The sequence below is a fragment of the Solea senegalensis genome, linkage group LG3 (assembly GCF_019176455.1).
Source record: "Solea senegalensis isolate Sse05_10M linkage group LG3, IFAPA_SoseM_1, whole genome shotgun sequence".
Lineage (NCBI taxonomy): Eukaryota > Metazoa > Chordata > Actinopteri > Pleuronectiformes > Soleidae > Solea > Solea senegalensis.
Window position 1 is genome coordinate 16971442 of NC_058023.1, and position 21112 is coordinate 16992553.

Consider the following 21112-nt stretch of genomic DNA (forward strand, 5'->3'; position numbering starts at 1 on the left):
CTTGGGTTTTCTCAGTACTGGGCGAGGCACCAAGTCGTTTTTTTTCCCGGGCTATTCTCTTACAAGCACAATCTTTTATCACTAATATCATCTGAAGACTGGTTCTTCTTGTTCAGCCCATTCCCAAAAGTAAAAAACATCATGTCACATTTACAAATATTTGAAAATCCCATGTGTTCAGGTTTATTTGTCATGTGCATTAAAAGTACAATAGGTGATAAAATGCAAAAGCGTCTGATGTTGAGACACAATTGAAAGTGTGTGTAGCGTAGATGAATTATGTTTTACATACTTACGCACTAAGATTTCTCAATTCATACAGTGTTTTTTTTTTAGCTCTTATCAGGGGAATCGACTTTCTCCCAAACATCACACTTGTCCTGGCATGCTGCACAGGTTGCACGAATATGGAGGGCTTTCTCATAGACTGAGAGAGAATGAAAGTGGTGGGTTAGGGTTAACTGATGAAACATCACAACAGTTAGTATTATTATCATCATTATTATTTAATCATCAGGCTGTGTTGGGAAATATTAGTATAGTAGCACCGGGAATTGGTGCTTTGTTTTTTGGGATGATATTGAGGGCAGTTCATTTAGAGGGAGTTCTTTTTCTGTAATTGGTGAATCTAGTGCATTGACTTGTTCTGTATTGAGTTTCGGAAGTTTAATATTCCTAAACACATTAGTCAACATCTTCAAAAATAATTCAATAACACTACAACTTTAATTGATAATTTTACTGTCATAGATGAGACAATCTCATTAAAACATATTCACATCTTAGTTGCTGAAATGACTAAACTGGATTTTAATTTTAATAAAAATCTAAAAAAAAATTTTTTTTTGTAAAAAATGATTGTTTTTATTCAATTTCTTCTGATGATAATCGTTAATTGGTGCAGAACATTGCACTTCAGCCTTTGTGATTTGCTGACTGCATTTTTTCAAAGTGCCAATGTTTTTCTTTATGTTATAGACCTCACCAATGTAAGTGGTTAAATGACTCCTTTAGAAAATGACAGATCAATGAAAAAGAATGTAGTGCTGTACTTACGTTTTTTGTTATTTTTTTAATAATAAAGCATTATGACAGTAATGACAAAACAACATGACTGTAGGATAACCTGTACCTAACCCATGAAGACAAACTGGCATTGCAAGCTTTACCTCCCTGAAACTGTAGAAAAAGCACAGTTTCCATGAGTGGATTTAAAACTAGCTTGTGCCAATAACAAACTAAGTGATGTGGTAGAGTCAGAAGTCTTATTGTGGAGAACACATTCTACCATAATGATGTGAACATGAAGGAATGACTGGGGATTTGTTTGGTGAAGTAACTCCATCTCACAAATTAAAATAATACAGTATCCATTGCAACTTCGGTTCACGTTATGCTTTGGGATGGAAAGAGTCTATGAGCGGTTCGATCCAGAGGCGCCATCTTCATCATCAGGTGGACAGGCGACAAAGTCAGCCAACATGGAGGCCATGACCTCTTCATCGAGCTGAGGGACAGACACAGAGACAACTGCTCAGACCTGGGCTACATTTCAATTGCCAACATTACTTAATTTAAATTAAAGTTACGGTTTGTAATTTCACATCGAACCTGAACAGTCATGTAAAATCGTTTCTCGGTTCCAACTCGATGCAAAACCTAAAAATTAATAAATAAATTAAATATATATATATTTTTAAACATTGCTATAGCTTTGATTGGCATAGCTTGTTTCAGTTCAAAAGACCTCGATCCATTACAGCATATTAAAACAAAGGCTTCAGTTTTTTTAAGTTGCTTAAACTGATTTTAAGTTGCTTAAATAAATGTGTTTTTTTTTCCCCTTGGATTTGCTTGAGTTAACATTTCCTTCTTCCACATATAAAAACTACAAAACCCTACAAACACTTTGCACTGATTTCATGGCGACAAAGCTTTTCTTAGCGCACAACAGCTCTATGTACTGAATCAAATCATGATTTTGATTCCATCGATCCATGACCCAAGAATTAGGAATGGAATCATAAGATTCTGAGTGATTCAGAGTACATTCCTGCTTTTGTATGTCTGCAGGCTCTGAGACCCATTTCAGGTGTGTTATCAATGGCGTTGGGCATGAATATTCGATTATCTGTTCCCGACAAATACAAATGTATCAAAAAGACACATAACAAATGTTTTATCAATGATTGGCGCATCTACAACCACAAGGTGGTAGCAGCAGCAAGCATTTAGTTAGTGTACTTTGTGTTTGCAGAAGTGATGAAATTTAAGAGGTTGCACTTTGAAGCTCAGGGTTCCCACAAGTCCGTCCATCCATCATCTACCGCTTTATCCTCCACCAGAGGGTCGCGGGGGGTGCGGCGCCTAGTTCACCGATTCATTTTCAAAACTTTTCCATAATTCTTGGCTTACTTGATGAGCTAGCCCTATCACAGGCTTTGTAGCAAACATGGAATTTGGACTGAAATATCTTAATAAACTTCCACAGTGAACTGTCTCTCGTTTGTGCCATGTCTTGCCTGGAATTGTTATAGCATATTAGCATCCTGTTCAAGCTGCTAACTTCATTTGGAATTGAACATAATGTGTGAATCAAATGTGTACCCCAATTAAAACCTTTTCAAAACGTTCACTTAATTACAAACTGCTCCCTGGCCTGGAAAACCGTTTTTCTAATTTCTAAACTTTTTCAGGAACTTCTTGACTGTGGGAACCCTGGAAGCTGCTCCTATAAAGTTCGACATGCTGTGGATCCAGGAGTTACTTCCAACTTGGAAGGTCGGAGCAACCTCAGCAACCCATAATGGAATTCCAAGATGGCTGTCACCATACAAACACTGCTACTTTTACCATTAATAGCACTTCTGTCACATTTGTTTCACAGTAAATCAGTCGTCTACATTTGTACCGTCTTATTTTAATCAAAGACATGTTGCTGTGTGTGAAAAAAAACATGTGGAGCGCTGTTATTGACTGGTGTTGTCAACAATGGCTAACCCAAGATCAAGGTTCCCACTCTTTTCAATTAAATTATTTTCCAGGACTTTTCCAGGACATTTCCAGCTCCTACAGTATGACAGACAATCATCGAACCATACAGTAATACACCGCCGTGAAATGTGGCCCATTAAGTCTGCCTGTTAACCATAGTAACCTCAAAGATGCTGCTCTGCTGAAATCAGAGACATGTTTTAGAAGAGAAAAAAAATCCCTGTCCAGGAAATGCAAGCGTTTCCAGGACATTTTACATTTTTTCTCATTTTCCATATGTTTTACATGACATTTTCCAGGTTTTCCAGGGCACGTGGGAACCCTGCAATCTACATTTGCGTCCATGTTTTCTTCCGACTTCTTAACTTAAATGAGGTAAAGTCCGGGGTGATGTCAGTACCACTTCCACCTTCTGAGTTTCGATGTAAATGGAATACTAGAACTATTAGTGCATGTTACTAGTACTAGCAGTGACCTGATGAAGTCTTGGTTATCTTAATATTCATAATTACTTTGAAAAAGCTGTGATATTTTTAAAAATTCATGCTTGACACTAAGGTGTAAACGTTTAAGTATTTATAACAAGTGTAGCTAAAACAACAAACAAAACACTGTTTATTATTTTTGAATCTGAATTCTGGTTATCACCTCCAGTTTGAGAAACATGTGATCTGTAGCTGCAGTTTTAAGTAGGGTTGTCCCGATACAACTTTTTCACTTCCGATACGATACCGATATTGCAGTATTGGCCGATACCGATATTGATCCGATACGATATCAGCACGAATCATACATACTTTAATGACTTATTTTGTAGTGTGGAATGTTAGAATAGGCTTGATCATGTGATATTACTATATTAAACAGAGAAGAATAGTCAGCAACAGCAGGTATGAGAAAAACTGACCCATTTATTATTAACCAATGGGTTACGTAAATTTTAACCTTTAACATGAGAATATTTGATTTCCTACCATGTTAATTTCATACAGTATATGGTTAATTTCATCAGGGGGAAAGTACCAAGTGCTCATGGGGGTGTTTTCAGAGCACTCGTGTTATTTTTCACTATTTTGGATTAGCCCAACCCACACAGGTTGAGTGACTCAACCAGGTAAACACGGAGCCCGGGACCGGCCCAGCAGACATACTTCAGGAGCTTCAGGACACATTTAAAACACAGAAAGCTCTTGGCTAACTCGTGTTCCCTGTATGGCTTCATAGCCTCTGATTTCAGAGGTAAAAAAAATGTTTAACTTCTGAAACAGCAGTAGCACACGCGTTGTTGTGATCACGTGGGCTCTACATGAATCCAACACACAGAGCCCACATGATCACAACGGGCGCTGCTGGATAGAAGTGCTGTAGCAGAATGGACTGTTGTAACTGAGTGCTTATATCGGAGATTTTAGAGGCACTCTAAATATATAATCCGATATGCGTTTTTTTAGGCTGATATCGGACCGATATCCGATATTGATATCGGATCGGGACATCCCTAGTTTTAAGAACCCGGTTGTTTACTGACTTTCAATGCAACAATAAAAATATGCAGATGTTTACCTTTTTCTTCTCAGTGCCTTGTCCCACCTCTTCCTCTCCGTGTTCCTCATCTCTCTTCCTCTTCACTCCTTTTCCCTCCTCTCCATCACTCTCTCCTCCTCCTCCTTTTCTTCCTCCCTCCGTCTCCTGCTGCTGCTGCTGCTGCTGCTGCTGATCTGTTTCCACAACATTGTCTCTTTTCTCTTTTATCTCCTGCTGCTCTTCGGTATCCTGACCTGTCGAGTTTTCGGGCTCGGCGGCTGCTGAGTGTCCATCTTGTGTATCTGTTGGTTGTTCCTCCTGGTGACACGGCTGGTTCTCGGTTACACTGGCTTCCTGTGCTGCCTCTGCCCTCGACTCCTGTTGAGTTGGAGAGTGTCAGATTCATATAACAACCATAGCCACACCAGCATTGTTTTTTTTAAAGGAGGTACAAAGCAAAAGTGAAATACAAAAAAAAATTGTATCATGATAACTTAATACTTACTTTCAATATTGATGTATATCACAATATAAAGCAAACCAATATTTCTGTGAGGCTGGGCGATTTGAATCAAAGTAATATCTGGATATTTTCTGGATATATCCCGATATGCAAGATGTATGTGGATATTGATATAAATATATTTTGCAGTCTCACCATTATATGTCACTCACTCTTACATACTGGACAGAGATTTAAAAATAAAAAAGTAGTACCTGATTCTGATTGGTCACACACTCCTCAGAGGAGGCCGTCTGCTCAACCTCACTGGCTCCTTGCTCCCATGAGCCCTCCTCCTCCTGCACCACCTCCCCTCCTTCCTCTTCTTCCACTTCAGCTCCCTCTTCCCTCCCCTCTGTCTCCTCTCTCTCTTCCAAAGCTCCGCCTGTCACACACAATATCTGTGGCATGGTCGGGTCGTCCATCCTTTCACTCTCGTCCTCTTCTCCACCCCGTGCCTCTTCCAGGACTCCGATGCTCTCCACCTCCTGCACCTTCATCCTGTCCTCCCCAAATAGCACTCTGTTGGTCTGGATCTCCTCTATTCCTCCTTCTTCATCCCCCTCCACATTGAACCCGGCCATCCCTTCTTCGGCTTGGATCACCTTCCCCTCCTCCACCCCTACCTCTTCTGCCTTGTCTTCTGATCCCTCAAGTGGAGGAATGTCTCCGTCGTCGTCCTCCTCCTCCTCTTCATCCAACTCTTCCCCTTCCTCTTCATCAAAATCCTCGTACTCCTCTCCATCATAAAACTCCTCCTCCTCTGCAAAATCACTCACTTCCTCCTCGTCATCCTCCTCGTCCACCCCTTCCTCTTCCTCTTCTAGCTCCTCGTCATCCTCCATGTCCTCTTCCTCCTCGTCATCTGTGCTGTTGATGTTGATGACGGCCGAGTCTTCGTTGTTGGCGGGAGGCGGTGGGTGCTGGTGGAGGTGCCGCCCCTGCAGACTCAGCTGGTTCTGCAGCTGGTGCATCTGCAGTGACAGACCCATGGAGGCAGGCTGAGCAGCCGCCGAGGGCTGCATCAGCATCTGCTGGAGCTGTGGTCTGCTGGGAAGCGACTCGCCGAGGCTGCCGGGTGGAGCCGTAAGAGTGCTGGCGCTCAGAGGGGGGACAAGGGAGACCACTGAGGTGCTGGAGGGAGGGAAGGAGTTTATGGGTGTGGTGGAGGTGGAGAGGAGGGTGGAGGAGGTGGCCAGGTTGTTGGAGAGTGACACACTGTCTATGGTGGTTGGTGCTGCTGTAGTGGGTACCATGGTGACACATTCTCCCCCTGGTAGCGTGACTGTAGCCCCTCCTGGTGTGGCAGAAGTCTGGGTGTTTGCTGCGGCTGAGGTTTCATCCTGCTGGTTATCCATGTTGAGCATCCCCGGTGGAACGATGACCACACTGTCGTCCGAATCGCTGGCCAGAGAGATTTCCACATCTTCTGCTTCTTCTTTTTCATAACGGACAAACACGGGTCTCTGGCCTTCTGGAGGCCCAAGCCCAGACTGGTCAGGGAGGTGATGAGCGTGTGGTGACAGGATCATGTCTCCTGGGGCAGGGGCTTGACCTGAAAGCCCTGGAACCAGTGAGAGGTGATTTTCCAGTGAGCCCAGCAGGGAGGTGGGACCCAGGAGGGAGTGGCGGGCAGGGAACGGGGGACCAGGGGCCGGGCCTCCTAAAAGAGTTGGCAAAGTGAGTCCAGGAGTGGGTCCCTGAGAGGACGAGAGAACTGGCGCAGTAGGGGTGGATTTCACAGTGAGGGGAGGTAAGGGGAGGGCGATGGAGGGAGTGCGGGGGTGGAGCAGGGAGTTGCAGATGGCCAGAGCCTCAGTACAAAACGTAGCGACCTGAGAGAAACAGAGCAGTGTTTTAAAACTCAGATGACTGAGAGCAAAATAATATCACTAAATAACGAATTGTTCCATTTTAAAATCACAGCACTGTTAAATCAAGACACATTTACAAGTTTGTATGTTAAATCTGAAAATAATGCAGCCATCCACTTCAAGTAAGGAGTGTTTTTCCTTAGAATTCATTTTACAGGCCTAGTGGTACTTATAGTTGCTATATTTAAGATTTATTATTAGTGACGTCACAATTGTAAATCGAATATCGAACAAAACGATCTAGACCATCGAAGAGGGGAAAAAAACAGCGTTGTGGTTGTAGCCATTGTAGCACAACTACACGTTAGCTTCTCCCACTTGAGCTGCTCCCACTGGAGCTGCTGCCAACTAATAATAATTTCATTAGCGTGAAGAAGTGTTCGGCAAGTGTTCGGGAAAAAAACACAGTTTCAGGTCCTAAAACGCTGTCACCGTGTGAATGGAATGCCTCTCCAGCTAAAAAAGTTTGCATATTCACCTAAACCCGTTTCCCTGTGGACGAGCCCTTAATCATTATTTTAATTATTTGGCATTTTTTCCAATGGACATTTTGGCGTGACAGCGGCCAAAAGCCGGCATATACCGCCTAACATAAATCCTGCTCTCAGCCATGTCTCTTTTTACCACATTCATCAAAGCAGTCGGTCACCTTCAGGTTGCGGTCGGCCCGTCCTTTGCTGAGGATGGATACAGCACAGGTCAAAGGTGGAGGCCAACAGGGTGATGGAACCAGGACCAGAGACATCAATAACCTGTACATCCACACAAACAAAACAAACATGTAAATAGTCTGTATTTATATAGCACTTTTCTACTCTTGATGACCACCTTGAGGTGCAGCACTTTTGTTCCATTTCCATACTCATTCACACTCTTTATGACCACTCAAAGCTGCCTTACACAACAGGTTTGCAATCCACTCATACATTCATAAAGCCCACCTATGTGCAGCACTTTTTTTCATGCACATCACACGCTGCTGGTACAGCTGTCAGGAGCAACATGGGGTTAAGTGTCGTTCCCAAATGCTGGATTCCAACAACTGCTGAATATATGTACCGTGTATGGTGTTAAATTTGATGTGGAGAGATGTGGCGTATAATGCTAAAGAGAGTTGTCATGATATAGAGAACAAAGTGAGACAACGCTGTGTATTTCAGACTTTTATAGATCCCTAGAAATATATTTGGGCCACATCATAACAGATAATATGACTGATGCAGACCTGCCAACCTGAATTTGTTTTTGGAGTAGCAACTTACTGGGGATTTATTGTTAATGTTATTGTTCTTACATATGGAGGTGGTGCAGCGCGTGCATGCACCTCAAAAATGATCCCATTTTCAATTACCTTTTGGTTTGTCATTTTGGCTGATACATAATTAATATGCATCTCTCACATGCTTACTAATCACTTCCCCACTCACTTATATGTCAGATATTCAACATACAAATAAACTATGAAGAAAACAAGAACTATTTTAATGAAAGAGTATTTATTTTACACCTCCCTAGTCTGCACTCTCGCATTTTATAGGGACAAGGTGGAGCTAAGGTGGAGCTCTCCAAGTAAACTTACTGGTGGGGTGGTAACATTCATGGTGAAATGCGCATGCTGTCGTCATAATGCGCAGGGAATTCAACATTGAGTGTTTTATCGCCTATACTTACACTAAGGGGGACCACGAAAAAAAGGACTGAGTATTCTTTTTCCACACTTTGGCGACTGGTAGGGCCTCCAGAGTCCCAAATATAAGTATTAAAATGATTAAAAAGTTTATTTTGCATAATATGTCCCCTTTAAATAGCCCCAATGTTGATTCACCTGAGAACACCATAGCCATACAGAAACTGCAGTTTGCCTATAATGACTGGATATTACTCAAGAAACCTTGGTGGTGTAGTGCTAGTGAATTGTTTTGTAATGCAGGAGTCAGCATCTTTCAAGCTCTATTTATACAAATGGACCTCGCATCCGACAATAAAATTGAACTGAAGGAAAGGTTGTACCTGTACAGTTCCTGACGTGTGAGGGCACTGCTGTACTGGCCGCCGATGCCCCCTGCAGGTTCACATGCAGTGTTGCTGCTGGACAGTTGCTGCTGCAGACGCACACACAGCGGCAGCACCATGTCATGAAGACGCTGGAAGAAACACACACAGAGCACAGTGTTACACACACGCTATGTATGTGTAGCTTTTGTCAGTTACAGCAGCAGGTCAATGTCCTCTGCTGTGCAGCAGTAATGTAGTTACAGTATAATTAACTTTACTCCATTCCATCACCACAGTGACACTAACATTACCTTGTGTATATCATCCTTCAGCAGTGCCCCACTCGTCAATATGATTTGTCTCAGAGCTGTGAATAAGAAAACATCCGTGTGAATTAACCATGACCACATGCGTAAGTCAAATACAAACTTGGGGAAGTTGTCACCTCTGAGGGCTGAAAGGCATGTGTCCTGATTGGCCACGTGGTCTCCTTTCCTCTGCAGAGAAGGTCCACCTGTGTCTGCCATGACCAAAGGCTTGGTCCTGCGAGGGCCTGGTTTCCCTCCGGGAACTACGTCAGCTGACAGACCAGCCCGGAGCTGGAGAACAGACATAGAGGGACAATTAAGAGACGATGCTGCATTAAAATATGATGAGTGTGGAATCACAGGGTGCCTGACAACACAACACATGATACGTGGATACGATACAACAATTCTGTGATAATCAATATATTGTAAGACAATCGTAAAGTGATACATCACGATATCTGTTTAACTGAAGAAAACAAAACGTCTGTGAAAAATAAAAAATGCAGGATAGTACTAACTAACTCATATAAAGAACAAAGTGCTTAAAGTCTATTCAGTGTTTCCCACTAATTAACGAGACTGTGGTGGGCTGCGCGCACGCAGGCACAGGTCGCGCTAATAGACTTAAGTCGCACTGCGTTGTCTGGAGCTTTGCTTGCTGCATTCGTGCGGTCCAGCAACACCGTATCCATATCTGATGACAGCGGTACGGGACGGCATTTGAAGATAGTGTGAAGTAAGTGTTTCATTTGTGGGCAGTGGAGCCCGTGCAGAGTAGGGACGCACCGAAAACTGGTTTGTAAATTGTCAAAAAAGGCATTTTCGGTCAAAAGACTTATCAAGGAAACAAACCGAATCAGGATGTTGTGATGACGCGTGCAAAAACTGCGGTCAGCACACGCTTGTCTATTCCCGCTTAGAGTCTGTCCAAGATCAGTTTGGAACACCAATAAAACGGTGCTCACAAGACGTGAGTACAAGGTGGAACACCTATTGTGGGGATAAAGCTGCACGTAGAGTAATGATCCAGGCTGCGTTGGATATGGAGAGGCCGCTTTGAGACGGAGAAGCCACAGTGCAGGAGCGATGTGCAGAAAAGAAAAACCTGTCTGTCTGCACCAGATGAGGGGCATGCACCCTCGTTGTCTAGATTTTTAATTGATTTATCAATTGAAGCATGAACATTAATCTATACAATTGCAATGCCTGGACTTTAGTGAGATAAGTACACACAGCCCAGCCATAACATCAAAATTAGAAAACTTTGGTTTTGTGTTTGTTAAGTTTTGAACAGCCCAATATTAATTTTTCTTAATATTCTGTAAAGTAGTTAAAAATGTATACATTTCTCTTCATGTTTTGATTTAGAATATAATGTGCAGTGTTGCCAATGCATGGAAATGACTATTATCAGGATTTTGTGCTTAACTCACGGTTTTAAACACACTACACGCTATTATTTTGAACACAACTGTGCAATCAAACTCATTGGTGTAACAGAAAAGGACATAAGGGATAGGACAAGATAGGGAAAGATATTCTGCTGTGGTGACCCCTCAAGGGAAAAGCTGAAAGAATATATAAGGTCAAACTCAGGAAACCTGAGCTCACTCACCTTGACAGAGTCTGCCCCCGGTGTGATGTCACCGAGCAAGTGGCCAAGGAGGAGCTCGGAATGGCCAGGGCTGCCCTGAACAATGTTGGCAGATGCTCCAGCCACCTGGACCCAGAGCTCTAAGGTTCTGTACACTGATACCCTCACTGAGCTGAGACACAAGAAGCACAGACATGTGACACATGGCATCTGAAATAACCACATCAATTCTATTGTTTTAGCTCAAAGCTTTATAGTAGATTGCCCAAAATTTGTCCTGCAAGTGACACCCCTATGAAGTGCTTTATGGTTGTATGTATACACTTCTATATGAAGGCTACAATGAAGCATACAAATGTATGGTATGACATTGTTTGCACAGTTATGGTAGTGTACTTGTGCCTCAGCGAATTATGTCAAACATCAGCAACTGACTTTGCTGCCATTGACTTGCCTTTGTAACAGGAAAATTACAAGTCATACATATATATATATTTATCACTGGATATTTTGTGTCTCGTACCGTTTCCTTTGTTTGATTTGGTGTTGAGCTGTGCCCTCAGTGGATGTTAGCCTCTCCCTCAGCTCTTAATGTCAATTTTCTTGCAGCTATCGTGTTCTTTTCACTTCATTGTATATTTATCCCAAAGTCAAACCAACAGAGCATGTGTGGTGGATGGATCTGCAGTTACCTGTAGGATCTCTGCTGACCCACACTGGCTTCATGTGGAGGCGCCCAGGCAGACAGAGTTTGGGAAAAAAGCCTCTGTAGGACTACAGTGTATTGAACCATGCTGCAACGTGCACTGTAACACAAAGTACATTTCATTTAAGTTTTTTTTGTGTCCTGCACACAAAGTGCCCAACCCCACACAAATAGTACATTACATTCAAAATACAAATTATTATACAGCTCAGTCTTTGAACAAAATATTCCTTCTTCTTTCCCTTCTTTCTTTTTACCAAGAAAATTTGCTACAAAAAAGGTTCCCTGTTTAAAGCACAACTGTTTTTTCATCTCACCAAAAGAACTTAGCATAAATGTAAGAAATTTAACAAAAAAAAAAAACATTCTTCAAATCATCATAAACTGGGCAGTAAAACATAAAATGAATCTCATTCTCAATTTCACCCAGGTCGCACATCAAACATAGCCTGTCTTCCTCTGGGGTAACCACAAACCTTATTAATGCTTGCTGTGGATCGACAGCTGAAGCCAACCAATGACAAACATAGGAGGGCGGAGGGGGGAGACGGAGACTGAGACGCGCACATACACACACACGACATACACAGTGGGAAAGAAAAGTGACATGAGAGCTGAAGATAATGCAGCCGGTGGCGATTTTGTGCCAAAACATAAATCATCCTCCATTATTTGGAGGCATTTTGGATTTTAAAAGGATGATGTCCACCAGAGCGAGGTGTTGTGCAGGTCGTGCTTGGCGAAAATTGCGACGAAGCAAGGTAGCACAACAAACATGTTTCGCCACCTGAAACAACACCATCGCGTGCTGCACGAAGAGTGTATTGCAAAGTGTGTTTACTGATGCGTTCACTAGCGTTACACCGTATGAGTCGACATCCACCAGACATAAAGGCGTTACAGACGCTATAACATACCACATTGCAAAAGACATGGTACCCGTGTACGCCGTCTCACAGTCAGTTCTCATCTATAAAACTGCACTTTCCATGTGGAAAGTTTCCACAGTCTTTTGTATTTTTATTTTTCTGAAAAATGCTTGGTTTTCACCGAACCCGTAGTCATATCGTGTCATATCGACATCGAGATATCTAGCATGAATATCGAGATATGAAATTTTGTCCATATCGTTCAGCCCTACCTCAAATAATCATAAACTGCGTTCGGGGACATCATGTGCACATGCAATACTTTCTTGTGAGCACGAGAAACATTTAATTTTTTTTTTTTCGATGTCTCTTTAGGGGCTTCGTATGATCCCGACTGTACAACAATAAATAATAGTTGATGATCGATTATTAATTGATTCATGAATGCAGCCCTACATTTCAGCAGCGGATGGAAATAAATGTACAAGCAAAAGAATGTGCAGTATAATTGCTGGAAACCAGGCTTGTGTGCACGCGTGTGTGTACTCACGCCATGATAAGTGCTGCCAGCACATCCAGTGTGTTGGCATGAATGATGGGCAGGACCAACAGCCTCACACTTCCATCTCCTGTTAAGTTCTAACACAGACGGAGCAAAAGGTGAATACAATACAACAAATACAAATTAATAACAAGAGTATATGGATGTGTGTGTGTGCTAACAATGCTCTTGGAGCTGACAGCAAGGGCCCGGCACACCAGGTTGAGTACTGGTCTGACGGGCAGACGGACAGCTGAGGCTGGATCCATCCTGCGAGACAGAGTCAAGAGAAGAGAACACATGACTGTGCGGTTGTTACAGTACATCACAACAGAACCTGACCCAGAGCTGATTATCATTTCAAAGTAAGCTATTTGCAGACCTGCCAACCTTGAAAATTGTTTTTGAGTAGCAACTTAATGGGGATTTATTGTCAACGTTATTGTTCTTACATATGGAGGTGGTATAGCACACGTATGCACCCCAAAATTGATCCCATTTCCATGACCCTTTGTCATTTTGGCTGATCACACATAATTAATATGCATCTCTCACATGATTACTAATCACTTCCCCACTCACTTTTATGTCAGAAATTCAAAATGAACAATGAAGAAAACGGCAATTCTTATTTAACATTCGAATTAAACCCATATTACTCTAATTCACTTTAAATGTAGGTCTTAATATATTTGACATAAGCTTACTGAAAAACACAAAGGACATGTTATGTCTCTCCAACATGACTTTAATATGACAGCAATAAATGAAAAGTCTCTTAAACAGACATTGGAACTGAAAATCACAAAAGACATGTTATGTCCCTTAGACATTTTACATTACTTGCTTCTCCTAGGCTACACTTTCGAAACTCGTAACAATCAGAGACACAGCTGATAGGAGTCGCAGTTTAAAGTGACACATCGTAGCCTAACTGCTACTCAAAATGTGTAGAGGTTGGCAGGTCTGTATTTGTCAGCTGTGTGAGATCCGCCGTTACACCAAATAGTTGTGGCATAGGAGACTAAGAAAGGGCACTTAACACACAAGAGGATCCAGAGAGCTGGACAAATAAAATGTCACTGCAGTTTCGCACAACCACGCCATGATGACCCCACCCACACTGAGGAGGTTCTATAAAGTAATGGAAAACGATATCCCGATACAAAAAAAATGAGTAGAGTTAAGTTGAGTAGTACTAGAACTGTATAATGTATTCCAAAAGACTAGGGATAAGCAAATATGAAACTAAATATCAGTATCGGTGAGATACTGGCAAAAATAATTGGACTGGATATAGAAAAAAAATTAAAAAATATTGGTTTATGATGAATAAATACCCTTTTTCAAATGTATGCATGACAGAGTGGGAAGGGTTGTGTGTGTGTGTGTGTGTGTGTGTGTGTGGGGTACCTGAGTGTGTGTTTGAGTGCCAGGCAGACAGCTGTGTATCTGTGCTGGAGCTGCAACAGCAACAGAGGATCTGATTGGTCGAGATGAGGAAAGGCCAGCTCCAACCCTGGACCTTCATATTGCACTGTTCCTTCTGTGAAGGTAAACAACATCATCATCATCATCATCATCATCATCAGAGCACAATATGATTCAACTCGAAACACAGCAACATGTTCAAGAGATACAATGACTATATTCAGAAAGCCAACACACTCTCTTCATGTGGTCAGGCAACTTACAAGCACTTACAATTACAGGGTAAATGTCTGTAATAAGAAGCATACTTTGAAACAGAAAACCCCAGTTCACCACCAACCTCTCCACACTTCCAATACATTTTCTGTACTCGGTGAAACACCGGCTCAGAAGAATGATTGGTGACTGTTTTAAAGAATGTGAAAACAGCGACGCCAGTGATCACAGTTGTTTTCCCAGGGCCAAAGCAAGCGACATAGAGTCCTATCTGAAACTGCTGGCTGAAGATAATCGTAAATTCAGTAACGTTACTATTCACATCGGCAGTAATGACACACAATTACGCCAATCCTAGGTCACAAAATTAATGCTCATTGTGTGTGTAGATATGCAAAGTGAACGTTGGACACCAATCAATCCAAAGCTGGTATATTTCTCTTTTGAAAGACCACATATAGTCCATATTATCCCAATAGGAAATCACCAGCTCTGATAGTTACTGTTTATGGTCCACCTGCACCTTATTCAGAGTTTCTATCAGAGTTCTCTGAATTATTTATTATTATAATTATTATTTCTTAGTACTACAAACAGATAACATTATAATTATAAAGCGAATTTCAACATCCATGCAGATGTTGACAGTGATAGACTTAGACAGACTTTTGGATTCATTTGGATTTACATCAGAATTAAACGTTGCAATGGCACACAGCACAACAGCAATAAAAAAAGAGGCAGTATGCACAGTCAAAATAGATATGCAACTATAAAACTGTTGGAAAAAAACCCTGTAGATATATATTTCACAGAAACGTGTTGTATATGATATAAGTCTTAGTTCTGCATTGGCTGTTCGAATCAATTGTTTTTACTCAACATGAATAAAACCCACTCACTGTTTTTACAGTTACACCCTTGATCTTGTTCAGACTTATGGCATAGATATTGAACATTTCTCCCTAAAACCTTCTTCTAACTGACCATTATTTACTCACATTTAATTGTGCAATAACTGGCATTACAAATTAATTTGCATAAGTAAAAAATACCACTACAGCCGGTGTCTGTGTGATAATAATATTAATACATTTAAAGAGACACTGCAACCTTTATTTAACTCCACATGTCAGTACATATGAAGTTACCGATTGTGATTGTATAGGGGCCTCACTGCACACTCCATTTGGTTGAATTGCTCCGCTGAAAGAAAGTAGTGAATCACGAGAGTAGCACCGTGGTATAACTCCCATACTTGTTCTCTTAAACAGGCTTTACATGGAAAGTAACTAAGTAACTAATCTAGAGGAATTTCATATAGCCTGGAAAGATGGTTTTGCAGCATGAGAAAAAATCCTACATAAAGCTGGAGCTGCCTATTATTTTTCTTTAATTGAAGAAAATGAGAATAATCACAAGTTTCTTTTCAGCACTTAACCAGGCTGGCACAGAGCCACAGATCTACTGAACCATCTATTCCTTTAACACTGAGCAGTGACGACTTCATGAACTTCTTTGTGAATAAAATAACCTCCACTTTTCTTGGATGCGAGGTGAAAACGTCTTCAACTTAAGTTAAAGTTAATAACAACCTTCTCTTGGCCTCGGATAATGGTCTAGTCTCTTTACTTGTCCTGTTAGATCTTAGTGCTGCATTTGACACCAATGATCATGATATTCTACTGCAGAGACTGGAGCAGACTCTTGAGATCCCAGGTGATGCCCTCTGCTGGTTTGAATATTACATATTATAGATTCCAGGTTGTTCAACTTAATGATAAAGCCTCATTGCAAACAAAAGTTGATTGTGGAGTTCCACAGAGCGGAGTGCTTGAGCCTATACTTTTTACCTTATCTTTGCTTCCTTTAGGGAACATTATTAGAAAGCAGAACATACACTTTCATTGTTATGCAGATGACACACAGCTTTATTTATCAATGAGGCCAGATGAAATAAATCAGGCTGTTCAACTCCAGGAATGTCTCAGAGACATTAAGTCCTGGATGACCTGTAACTTTCTACTTTTAAACTCAGACAAAACTGGGGTCATTGAACTAAACACTAAGAAAAAAAAGACATTCTGACAATATTGTCTTCCAGTTCCAGATTTTAGACATTTCTTTTGCTAAATGTTGGAGATTAAACCACATTTTCAGGATTGTTAAGTCTTTTTTAACTGATCTACAGTTCAGCATTGTTTGGTTTTAGGGCTGGGCGATATGGACTAAAAGTCATATCTCGATATTTTTTAGCTGAATGGCGATACTTGATATATATCTCAATATTTTTTCTGTGATGTAATTGGTTACCCCCGAAGCATTATAGCATATTAGATAAAATGTTTTACAGAGGCAAACCCTTCAATAAACAAACAGTCCGTTATAAGTTTAAGCCACATGCCAAATGTCAGAGGTCACTGAAATAAAAATAAAATAAATAAAAAATATATTATATTATATATATATAATATTATATTTTATTATCAATATTGACTACTTCGGATACTGTCTGTGACTACATCACAGACAGTGATGGAAAATAAGTCATAACTCTATAGAGTGTGAACTATGAACCAGGTAGTTCCCACCTCCTCAGCACGAGCTGAACGATAAATCTAACACACCAAGAGAGGGGCGGGACTTAAGGCAGAACAGCCAATAATCAGCCGGTCTGAAGCAACAACAGGAGAAGGAGGGGGAGAGGAGGCAGCTGCAGCGAGTGCAGAAACGGAGCAACTGTAGTGAGGCGTTTGTGCAAAACTGAGGAAAAACTGCAGAAAAAGTTGAACCAACTCACTGGGAAAAGTGTGGGTTTTAAAACACCCACCTCCCCCAGGGGTGTGACGCCCCTGTGTGTGTGTGTGTAGGGACGTGGGGAGAGGGAGAGGAGAAATAGGTGCGAAGTTGCGGGTCATGTATTGTCATTTTAAGGCAAAATTAATTATATTGATACAAGCGATATTCTCCCGTGTTATATCTCGTTTAGAAATACATCGATATATTTTAAAATATCAATATATCGCCCAGCCCTATTCGGTTTGATTCTTGTGTCTCTTCACTCTGACCCATCGGTGCACGACAGTCTGACGACGTCACGCTTTTCCCCTGGTTATGACGTCACAAGACAAGCTAGTGGAAACATGCCTTACTATGTAGTTACTATGTATAATATGTATAAGTATAGTAGCAAGTATACCTGCTTCGGAACCTTGATAGATCTGAGCCAACAGGCTATTGGCTGATGCCAGTAAGCAGTGAATCTGATTGGTCCAGCCCTCAGCTCGGCCAGCACCAACCCCTCTGTCCAAAAGGCCGCCAAGACAGGGCAGGCGACCATAACACTCACATGCCATCTAACAGAATAACAGATAAACAGAGAAATGAAGGATTAACATGTTGTAATAAAACCTCTTCACCAGTAAGTATCAACAACAACAATAAAACACAGTGAGTAACACATTTGCAGGCGCTTTTCATTGATACACACGATAATGAAAGAGTGGGAGTCACAAACCTCTTGTGTTTTCTTGTTGATACTGTCCATTTTGGAGAGGAAATAAGCTCCCAGTTTGTCCTAAAAGAGAGTTTTCAGTTTTTTCTCAAATATGTTTTTTCAACCCTATCTATAAATTATAAGACAAGGTCTTTAGACGTTATTTCATCAGCTTTGCATCTTACCCGCAGGGATCCACAGGCTCTGGGGTAGTAGGTCATACAGGCTGTCATCCCCTCCATGGCCGACAGCTCACACTGATATCAGAGGGAATAAAGGGGAAATGGGTTGCAACGATTCTGCACTTATTTTGATAATTGATTGTATTTTCAGGTTTTTTAAATAACAACAATCTGTGTGATTTTTCAGCTTCTTAAATGTGAATAGTTTCAATGATTTCTTTGCGACATATAACAAAGAAATCACTGAAACTAAATAATTTTGGTTTGTGGACATCATATTCATATTTGATCGGAAAGAGCTATCAACATTTTTCAAAATTTTATTTTGACTTTATCGACCAAACTACTAATCAAGAAAATAATTGATTAGTCCATTCACTGTTCAGCAGTCGTTAAAATGTCACGAGAGCACCAACCATGGGACATTGAAAAGTGGCGCCACCTCCACTGTGCTGTGTAGAAAACATCTCAGGTGGGATCTCCTTGACATGCCTGTAACGTTGGAAGCCATCAGGACGGTCAAACTTTAATCCAGCTTTGTCCCATGTTTGGTGCTCTCGTGCAAACTCCAAACGGGCATTTTTGTGCCATTGATGGAGACGAGGCCTATGAAGACATTTTTTGTTCTTAAACCCTTCCCTCGCAGATGCCATCTAATGGTTATGGGACTGCAGTTGGCACCAGTGACAGCTTAATTTGGGCCGAGGATCGTCCCATGTCTTGACGGACAGCCATTTGGATCCTCCGGCTCAGGGCCAGTGAAATTTTTTTGGGTCTACCACTTGACTTTTTTGTTCCATAACCCTCAGGATCTTTTAAGAAGTTTAAAATGACAAATCATTGTAAAAATATTGAAATAGTTGATGAAAATGGTTTTGTTATAATTTTTAAAATAATTGTGAATAGTCACATGAAGTAATTGACTTTTTATAAACAAATTAATAATCAAATATTGATGGCCATGCCTAATTTGCAGTGGAATAAAATACATGTTATTTAAGTTCCATGTTGCCCTGCTGTTCCCTCACCTCTGTTTTCAGGCCCAGCAGAGACGTCAGGATGCCCAGGATGGAGTTGAGGCCGACTTCCCTTGCCATCTCTGCTAGCTGAGAGGAATACTGCAGCAAATCCTTAAGAATATTCACCGCTAACTGGATGGTTTGAACTGGAGCCTGAGACTAAAGTGAAAACATCCAAAGACATAAAAGAGGGGGAGGAAGAGAGAGTAACCAAAAAAAGCAGGAATGTACATGCACTAAACTGTGTGGGGCTACAGAAAGATTACCAACTAACTCATATCAAAGCCTAATTCAGTTGATGCATCACATAATAAAACATTGCTTCAGGGCAGTGAGGACACAGAAATCTGCTTACCAATTCTGATTTACAAGTCATATGTGTGAGTGCGTGGTCCTAGATCATATATATCTCTGATCTATGGCCACATTCAGATGCAAGACTATGAATCATCAAATCAGTTTTGTTATTACTCTTAAATTTAATTTGGACTTGAACAATGTGGCTGGTAATTTGAACATAGCCGTGTAAGTGTGGGGCATTAGGGTTACCTGTATGATCTGCTGCAGAGAACGTAGCCAGGAGAGGCAGTGCTGCTCAAACAGATCACTGGAGCTGTCTTTGACCAGCATGGAGAGCAGGCAGAGTCCCTCAAATCTGTGCACATACACACAAGCAGAGACACACACACACACATGATACAGAGATTTTGCTCCTGTGCAACTACTTAACCACCAGGTCACAGTTTATCCAGTAAAATCTCAGCCTTCAATAATCATATAAGTCTCCTGTAGATGTTTCTCTTCAGATCTCCTTCAACCACATAAATGTTTCACTGGGTTAGTTATGTTTCCACCAAGTGGAACAATTCTGTTTGGTACAGTACGGAGCATTTTATTTGCATTTCCATGAGGAATAGCACCAAAAATAACCATCACCAACCGTTCCATTCATTGGTGTCCTTCCCTTGATGTACCAGAATGAAATGGTACTTTATCAGGATTAAGAATTCCTTCCGAATTGTGGGATTGATTAAAGTAGCTTCATGTTGTGTTTAAACAAGTTTTACTGTAATGACTGTCCAAGCAAAATGTTCAATAGATCCACAAAACAATAACAGTGGAGTAATAACAGTTGGTGATGAACATTTAATTTAATTTAGTCATCATCTACCGCTTTATCCTCCACCAGAGGTTTGCGGGGGTGCTGTGCCAATGTCAGCTACATCTGGCGATAGGCGGGGTACACCCTGGACAGTTTGCCAGTCTTTAATTTAATTTAATTTAATTTAATTTAATTTAATTTAATTTAATTTAATCAATTTCCTGAGGGATAATAAAAGTATTCTGATTCTGATGATTTATGACAGCTGAAGATGAAGTGTAAAAAGTCACCTGGTCTTGCTCGAGCCCAGTTTGGCGTTGCTAAAGCCCACGAGACCCCCGACAGCGCTCGCGCCCTGTACAGGTACACAAATGTTAACCACAAATAAGATCTCATACAGAGTAAACATGAGCCGCAGCAGATGTGACACACAGTCCATGTCGTTAACGGTGAATAACAAAGCATGTAGCAGCTGCAGACCAGCGGCAGCAGGCTAACAGGGAATTAGCTTCCGAGTTAACGTGCTCCCCCGGGCCGCTCTCTACCTGAGTCTGAAACACGCCATGTTCTCTGTAGTTGGCCAACAGCGCGGGTAAATACTCTGGACGGTGCTCCTTCAGAACCGACACTAAACCCTCTGTTAGTCTCATAGCAGACGGGCCATGCAGCCAAGCCGAAGTCGCCATCTTGCCTGTCGCTAAGCTCACGTCACCACTGTGCGACGGCCGGACGTCAATGTACTGTGCTCGTTGTTGT

The 21112-nt window shown here is 41.4% G+C and overlaps 1 protein-coding gene across 1 annotated transcript; it reads right to left on the minus strand.

Annotated features, from left to right (window-relative positions):
- Positions 1 to 155: 155 nt before the first annotated feature.
- On the minus strand, positions 156 to 21056 carry pelp1 (proline, glutamate and leucine rich protein 1). Its single transcript, XM_044021697.1, has 19 exons — positions 20902 to 21056; positions 20647 to 20711; positions 19804 to 19909; positions 19264 to 19413; positions 18239 to 18310; positions 18075 to 18134; positions 17757 to 17913; positions 14324 to 14456; positions 13093 to 13180; positions 12920 to 13008; positions 11487 to 11600; positions 10816 to 10966; positions 9335 to 9488; positions 9201 to 9256; positions 8905 to 9038; positions 7544 to 7646; positions 5236 to 6855; positions 4558 to 4896; positions 156 to 1507 (listed from the first exon to the last, which is right to left on the minus strand). The coding sequence occupies exons 1-19, from the start codon at positions 21040 to 21042 to the stop codon at positions 1415 to 1417; spliced, it is 3825 nt and encodes a 1274-aa protein (XP_043877632.1). The 5' UTR covers positions 21043 to 21056; the 3' UTR covers positions 156 to 1414.
- Between the last annotated feature and the right edge of the window lie 56 nt (positions 21057 to 21112).